Source organism: Vigna unguiculata, chromosome 1 (genome assembly GCF_037176805.1).
Source record: "Vigna unguiculata cultivar grain cowpea cultivar isolate G323 ecotype 2 chromosome 1, ASM3717680v1, whole genome shotgun sequence".
Classification (NCBI taxonomy): Eukaryota; Viridiplantae; Streptophyta; class Magnoliopsida; order Fabales; family Fabaceae; genus Vigna; species Vigna unguiculata.
The window spans coordinates 31,426,746-31,435,208 of NC_140792.1; the positions used below are offsets into that span (position 1 = coordinate 31,426,746).

At 33.5% G+C, this 8,463-nt stretch overlaps 1 protein-coding gene across 1 annotated transcript; it reads left to right on the forward strand.

The window, feature by feature from the left end:
* Nucleotides 1-3,547: 3,547 nt before the first annotated feature.
* LOC114187175 (uncharacterized) lies at nt 3,548-8,463 on the forward strand. Its single transcript, XM_028075341.2, has 5 exons — nt 3,548-4,122; nt 5,622-5,734; nt 5,830-6,204; nt 6,598-7,450; nt 7,988-8,463. Exons 1-5 carry the CDS (start codon nt 3,897-3,899, stop codon nt 8,056-8,058), a joined length of 1,638 nt encoding a protein of 545 aa, XP_027931142.1. The 5' UTR covers nt 3,548-3,896; the 3' UTR covers nt 8,059-8,463.

Below are 8,463 nucleotides of genomic sequence, written 5' to 3' on the forward strand. Positions count from 1 at the left end.
CGAAAATTAAGACCTATTTGAACACATAACCAAAATTGGGACTTATTTGAAAAAACTTGACAAAAATTGGGACAAAAAAGGTTTAATGTACATTTTTTTATATTACATAGTAAATGAAATGTTTATGTTATTAAACACTTAAATTGAGAGTATTAAACATTCTCACGTGAAAAAAAAATATACAATAAATAAAAATATTAAAAAATAATAGAAATATTCAAATGTTAGAAATACATTTTTTTTTAATTGACATACATCATTTTAACATAATTACATAAAGGTTATGACAAGATAAAAAATATATTGGAGATGCAAATGAGTTTTATAACAAACCAAATAATTAAAAGAAATAAAAAATAGAATATATATATATATATATATATATATATAGATATATGGTTACTTAATTAATTGTGAATATTTTAATAATTTAAACGAGGATGGAGATATGACGGAGACGGGTATTATGGCGGGAATATGTACATCCCATTCTCATACCCATACCCAGTCAATGCGAGAATTTCCCATCAAAACGAAGACGAGTTCGGGCAATACCCATGGGGACGAATTTATTTGTCATCTCTAGTTGTATTGATAAAAATGTTGTTAAATTAGTAAAAACATGTTAAATATATCTTAAAATTTGACACGAAACTAATAAAATTTTTGCTGATTTTTATTTTATTTTTTGCAGGATTTTCATGCAAAAAATACTGAAAAATTATTTATTATTTAATTTTATTTCATACAAAGTCTTAATTCACAACAAATTTATATGTTTTAGAAATTTTTCTATAAATTTATATTTGTTGAAATGATATTATAATTATAATATCAACAATATTTTAATACAATGCTGACAAAATAAATATTTTTCAATCATAATTATTTTAAACATGTGAAGGATTTTAAAAGTATTAATAATTTTAAATATTTATTTAATCAAAATCGATAATCTTTATTTTTATTTTATTTAAATATTTCTATTACAATGACTATAAACTATAAATATTATTAATCCTATTATTATCAAATTTATAAAAATATAATATCATATTTTTATGAAGACAATTTTATATTATATTTAAATAAATAAAAAAAGTACGTATGCATTGCTATTAAAACAAATGCATATTCATGGGTCAGAGACTAATTTATTTAAAAATAAGTATAATATGAAGTGTTCATCTTATATTAGGTGAAAAATAATGTTAAACTATTATCAACTAATTTTGGTAAATAAATCTTTCCAGAATACGTACAGGGACGTCTATTCATATTCAATGTTGAGAAAAAAATAACTACAAAACCATGAATAAAGATATAATATTGTATCATATAATTGAAAAAAATCGTAGGACCTTTACCCTAGGATTAAAAGAATGCCTCATGGAAAATATAATATTATCATACCATATAATCTATGCACATTTGTTTAAGCAAACGATAGAGTTCAAAGTCCCTGTACATCTGCAACAATTCGGAAAAGCCAAATCCATCTTCCATACTTTTTTTACTTTGTGCCATTTTCCTCTTTTGATACCAATTTTCAAACTATTGATGCCTTTTCTGGAATAAATGTCAGTATAAGTCAAATTTTTTTATACATATGAATATAAATGATATAGTAAAGGTTGTTAAGAAACAAAGTAGTGAAATAAATGTGGATATCTTCAACTTCACAATGAGAAACTTAATAAAAAAAATTGTATAAAAATACATTAAAATATCCCTACGAAAATCATATCAATCCTCAATCACGATATAACATTTTAGCACCATAAAGGAATCTGATGAGGAACCTCAAATGCTAAGGGATTAAATACATGTAATGTAGAAAATGATACAATTTATTGAAATTCAGAATGCCTAATTAATATTTCAAATTGTCTAATCTATAATACCATTTTTAAGTTTTAGATTATAGAAAACAAAAATGGACATGTTTGAAAACTAAAGCATGAACGTCAATATACTTACCCAAACATCTACCCACTTGAAGCTTGACAATATATTGATCCCTAATTGATTGGTGCGCCAAAACTTAATATTAAACTAGCAAGTGCTCCCAAATTTGATAAAGAAGAAAAAACTGAAATGGTGTTAGAAGTGAGGCTTTAACCCTAACTCAACCCCATAAAATCGGTTTGTGAGGTGAGGTTTGCACCTCACTTATATATATATAATGAATTGACCTTATTTTAGTCGATGTGAGACTTTTAACACACTTCTTCACGTCGAGGTATATTTATCTCGTGCGTGAGACAAGAAATTAGTGTGTGGTCAGTTAGCGACCCGATATCAGGTGGAACAGAATGTCCAAACAAGTTCGTTAGAATAGGTTCTAATTTGGCTCTGATACCATATTAGATATGTATAAACCATGAGAAGGAAAAATATTAACAAAAGGTATTTGATGAGAACAACTCAAATGAGAGCTTGCTTCCTGATTTATTATAACCTTGTTCAATATAGAGAGTAAAGGTCTCGTCATAAAAAGGAAAAAGTAAAACCTAATAAAATAAAATATTTGATAATAATAAAAGAGAATCAAATATATGATATCTCTATCAATATAATAGTAAAAAATATAATGGAACCTGTGTTGTCATTTAAATACGAAAGTATAAAGTGATATTTTTTTTTCTTTTTTTTAATAAGGATGCAAAAGGAAGTTACGGGAAGTGAAAAAAACAATTATCTTAGTGGAGCTTAAACCATTTCGTGTTGGAGAAATCTCAATGTAGCAAAAAATGGTTTTCAAAACATATTTTGGTTCAGGTAAATTCAATTCTAGTTCAGCTAAGTTCTCTTTAATTATTTATCTAACTTGGCTTTTGAAATGCTTCCAATTTTCTTCTTTCTCAAATCCTTTGGTAAAAAAAGTTAGCACAAAGTTAGTTGTATGATAGAATGAAAAAGGTTAAAAAAAGAGTATAATAAATGCATGCTCTTTTAGAAATTAAGAACAATAAACACTTATCCTATCACTATTTTTATGTTTTGGTGGAACATTAGAAGTGCTAACAATAAATGCGTCTTGCATAATCTTAAAGAAACTTGTTTTAATTTGCTTGCATGCCTAACTTTTGAAGAAAAGTTGATTTTAATCCAATCTTCATTGAAGAAGATCGAAGGAAGTCAATAGGTATAAGCTAATATGATCAAAGTATCAACATGATCACATCAAAGCTAATATGCACGTAAGTAATGTTCTAAGCTTGTTCTTACTTAAAAAAAGAATATTTAGAGATTACTTTTTACCAATTAATGAAAAAAGTGATAGTTTGAAGGTACTAAAATAAATCTCATCTCACACAAGACTTTAACAAGTGTGATTTTAACTACACATATAGTAAAAAGAAAATTGAATAGAGTTTGGTTTTAAAATCATTATCTGTTTTCACGAGCAAAGTATGAGAGAGAAGAAAACGTGGCGGATATTAAGTTGGAAGAGTCAAACCTTACCTCACTGCCCCCAAATGCTTTCTTCCTCGTCACACCTTACCCCATCTTTCTAATTTCTCCCTCCGATAGTGCTACCTCAGTGCGTAATTTTTAACAATTAAAAAAAATGAACGCATTTTCTTTTTTCCTCTTTGCTTCCACTTCAATTTTTCAAAAATATAAAAAACAAAACCACACCATCTCTCTCCAAAGCAGAAAATGACACTAGCTGTCGATTTTGCTGCACAAGTTATTACTTCACTAATAATCACTATCTCTTCTTCTTCGTCTTCTTCCACTCCAACCCTTCTCCCTCAAACCCTAAAAAGCTTCTAATCTTCCCAACCCCACCAACCACCCTCTTGAAAAAAGATCCCATTTCTGAGCTTAGCTTCCCAATGGGTGTACCCAATGCGAATGGGTCGTGACCCTCTTCCTCTTCTTCTGCAATGGGAAAGGGCGAAGAAGAACAGCAGCCTCTGCCTCCGTCCCAGGATCCGCCGAGGAATGCGGAGTGTCGGTGCCGCTGTTCTCGGATTCGGAAGTTTGTCGGCGCCAGATGCATCATCGTACTGCTCCTGTCGGTCGCGCTGTTCCTGTCTGCGGCGTTTTGGTTGCCCCCTTTTATGAGCCTCGCAGATCGGAGGAACCTTCATGGAGGTTCCAGATTCAAAGGTGGGGTCTTGTGGCTGGCGGCATTGTTTCGTGGGGTTAGATCTGTTTCTGCTTTTGGCTTCGGAGGAAATGAGGTTTTAGGTTTCCCCGATTTGGGAGCGTGTTGGAGAAATGCGGGTGAAAGGAATTTAATTTTAGCGTTGGGTTAGATTTTATCAGTGAAGGTGTGGAAAAATGACAAGGGGTTTGGTACAGTTTAACTAGTTTTATGGTCTTATAGGTTTCAGCAAGATGGTCTACTATGGAAGAACGAAAAAGGAAAATTTAATTAGAGATTTTTAGTGGATGATTAATGTCTCAACGGGAAATAAATTCAGTTATTTTCTTAGTTATTTAATTTGGGCGTTTTAATTGGCTATTTCGTCTCCTAATTACGGTGGGCTTGCTAATTGGCCAATTGAGGGTTTTGGAAATTGTGGGAAAGAGAGCTTGTTTGTCGGATCGTGTTTTCTTCGTTTTGGGAAGTTACTTTAATTTTAGCTATTTCAAGTAAGGTTTTAGGAATTTTTTGAGCTTGTTTAGTTGTTTTTTATTTTTCTAAATGGTTTTGGAGATTTTTAGTTGTGTGGCTTTATTTATTTTTTCTTTATATTCTATATTTGGTGTTTGTGTATTTTGACTGTGTTTTATTCACGATTCACAAACTAGGTACTTTTATTCCTTTGAGATGTTTATAAACGAGTTATGGTTGTAAATTATACAATATAGAAAGGGATTTTCTTAGTGAAGGGTATGCATTAAACAATTTTGCTGTCTCAGGCTTTTTTGACGCTAGTTTTATGAAGACTTCTGTTGATGTCGATTGAATGACTTGGTCTATCCAAGCATTGTATGCTTTGCAATGACTGAGATGGAAATATGGCAATAAACTTTATTTGCTATTTTTCCGTAGTTTTCGTTTGTAATCTGGAAAAGTTGAAATTGTGAAACTTTTGTTTGAATTTTGGTAATTTAGTTACAATAGCCGTAGTATTATTACTATGGCACTGTGACACCATGTCCCCAGCCACTATACGTCATTTCCAAAGAGATTCTAAGTGTTCAATTGCCACGGATATTTTCTTACTAATGGAGGATTGAATGAATAGTATAACATATAAGTGATTGGGGGGTGAACTAGCGACAAGTGGTGTAATACGAGCAAGTTTATTGTTTGTCTGGTTAAGTATTGTGGCTTTTGGAAATTGTGGTTCTAAATGTTTTTTCCTTCGTGATAATTATAATATGCACTTAGTGTATTACCTTTGCATAAGATGGTTCTTCAAATCTCGCTATTCAATTTCTATTCCTTTCTCTTGCGGAAACTATAATAAGCATCTCCATACTCTCCACCAGTTTAGCGTGCTTTAATGGATTTTCCTCATGCATCTGTATTGCTAGTGAAGGTTTATTACTTAGTCTTGCATTGCCATACTCAGATTTGCTATCAACAGCTGCCTGAAAAGACTCTTTTAATGTTGTAAGCTCACTTTGCTCAATGGCAATGTTTACTTTTGCAGATCATGATATTGTTGCCAGCTTTATCGTCAATAAATCTGTGTCTTTGCTAGAAGATTACAAGTTTCAGCTTGCAGATGAAATTTTTGATGAGATTGATGCTCCCTCTAGCAAAGTACCACTCTTCATATTTCCCTTCCATATCCTTTATTAATGTTTACATGCTAATACTTTCTCTCTCTCTTTTTTTTTTTTGTTAAAATAATTCAGGTAGCTGTCGTGTCTCTAGAATCCTTACCTGGGCCAAACAAGACAAGAGTGGTTTTTTCAGTTGATTCTGAAGATAAAGGCACAGAAATGTCCTATGCTGTCATCAGTTTGATAAGAGCTTCATTTACGTCCCTGGTTATACGCCAATCAATTCTGCAGCTTACTTCTTCATCCTTGTTTGGAGATCCCTACTCTTTTGAAGTGCTGAAATTGAAGGGAGGAATTACTATAATTCCACAACAGAATGCATTTCCTCTGCAGAAAGGGCAAGCAAAGTTTAGCTTTAAATTGAATTTCCCCATTTATCAAATACAATCCAATTTTAAGGAGCTCACTAGTCAGTTAAAGTCTGGATTACATCTGACATCCTTTGAGGTTGGTCTTTTTTTCTTTTTTTACTGTTTATGGTTATCATTTTGTACGCTGTTTGTTTGAGGTCAACTTTCAGTACTTATTATGTGTTATGTGTCAATGATCATCACACTTCTTCTGTAAGGCTTTTGTTCTAGGATCTGTCTGTTTTAAGCAAGTCATGTCTCACAATGGACTATGTAAGAGAAGCATTGCATATTGGTAAATGAGCAAGCTTGTTTGCTAGCCATGAATATTGTCTTTATTGGTGTTGCAGAAGACTGTCCTATATGGGGGAATCCCTATGCATAAATACAATTTACTATCCTCAGTACCTGTTGAAGATTCTTGAATGATGAAATACTAGTCATAGAATGTCCCATGCTGATTTTTATTGGGTTTTCTCGGTGGTTGCAGAACTTGTACATCAGCTTATCAAATTCTGATGGTTCAACAGTCGATGCTCCTACTCTTGTCCAGTCAACAGTTCTACTTGCAGTTGGGATTACTCCTTCAGAAGAGAGGCTAAAGCAACTGGCACAAACCATCATGGGACCACATAATCTGGGCTTGAATCACACTGAGTTTGGTAGGGTTAAGCAGGTCCAACTTTCATCCGTCTTGCAACACTCCCTTCATGGAAATGATGGTGGTGGCTCTGCATGGTCACCTTCTCCTGCTCCTCTGGCACATCCTCCACACCACCACCACCATCAACACCGGCATCATCACCATCATCACCATGATGCCCATCTTTCTCCTGAAATTTCTCCTTTACCCTCATCTACACACGTACCAGCACCACCGGCACCAGCACCAACACCTACGCCAACACCTACACATAGACATGCACATACTCATGCACATACTCATGCACATACACCTACACCTATGCCTTCATCTACACCCAGGAAGGGTGTGCCTCCACCAAGGGTTGGTTCTCCTACTGCAGCAAAAGTTGCACCTGCACCAAGGAAAAGTTCTCAATCTCAGCCTCCAAATTGTCGATTTGGTTTTAGAAAAAGGTCTACCCATAATTCTGGGAAGCACGCTCATCCTCCAACACCTGCAGTTGCCCCTATTATTAACACACATCATCCTGTTCCTGTTGCATCACCAAAATCGCATATTGACCCCCCTACACATGTCTCTCATTCAGAACCTGCCTTGAGTCCTTTACCGAATGTAGCTTTTGCTCATGCTGAGCCCCCTCCCAAGAGTGAACTTGCCCCAGAACATTATTACACGCATTTACCTGGGCTATCATCATGTAAGTATGCTCATTAATATGGCAATAGTTTTATAGTTTAAAGATTGCAATTGGTGTCAAATTTGTTTTTGTGTTGGAGCACATCTTTCTTGATTGTTTGAACCTTGGAACTTGAATATCATATTTTCCTTGGATCATACATGTGTGCAACTCTTTGTTGGATATTTCTTGTATCCAAATTCTGCAAGGTTTTGCATCTAATTTTAGGTTAACAAGCAAGCAGGATAACTTTTTAGTTCTTAGGAATTGTTTGGATAAACTTCTCTAGAAGCACTTATAAGAAAAATTTAAGTAGGAAAAACAAAGAGAAAATGTTCTCTGCAAACTAGTTGGAGCAGTCAGTCTTCTCGAATTAGCTTATTGAAAAAGATGATTTTTAATTTATGCACAAGTTAGTTTAGTTCATGGAGAATCTTTTTATTCTTTCTGTGTTCTCTTTTCCTAAACGTGTCCTGAAGTAGCTTATTCAACATATGTGGCTATAAATCCATATTAAAATATTGTTTCTTGTTCACTAATATCCTCCTGTTTTTGCAGCTTCTGCAGGTTGTCTTGGAACTGCTAAATGGTCATTTTTAATGCTTATAGTACTTGTGTTACGGGTATAACATAGTACTGGAATTGTATCACTCGGCCAAACAAACTAGAGTACTACAAATATGAGCTGCGCAAAAGGCGAGCTTCTGCACATCCCATCTAAGTGGATATAAGCTGTCATCATCATGCGTGTAAATAGTTCATTAAAGAGATCCACATGCTGTAAGTGTTTTCAGGTCAAAGTCCACAAGTGGCAGGCCTTGATCACACAAATTACTGCTCTTTTGTGATGTAAGATGAAAAAAAAATGAAAGAAAAAAAAGAAGAAAGTAACGATTTTCTTTTGTTTCTCATCATCCCTTGCAATAAAAATCTTTGTGTATGCTTCTGTAAGCCAGCCAAAGGCTATGTTGGCCGAGCATGACCAGGAAAAATGTTCAACCAATGATGGCAATGTAACACGGTTTTGATGTTAA

Coding starts and splice junctions, on each gene's coding strand:
- LOC114187175 (XM_028075341.2), top strand. CDS start 3,897: ATGGGAAAGGGCGAAGAAGAACAGCAGCCTCTGCCTCCGTCCCAGGAT. Junction 4,123..5,621: donor TGGAGGTTCCAGATTCAAAG/GTGGGGTCTTGT, acceptor TTACTTTTGCAG/ATCATGATATTGTTGCCAGC. Junction 6,205..6,597: donor TACATCTGACATCCTTTGAG/GTTGGTCTTTTT, acceptor CGGTGGTTGCAG/AACTTGTACATCAGCTTATC.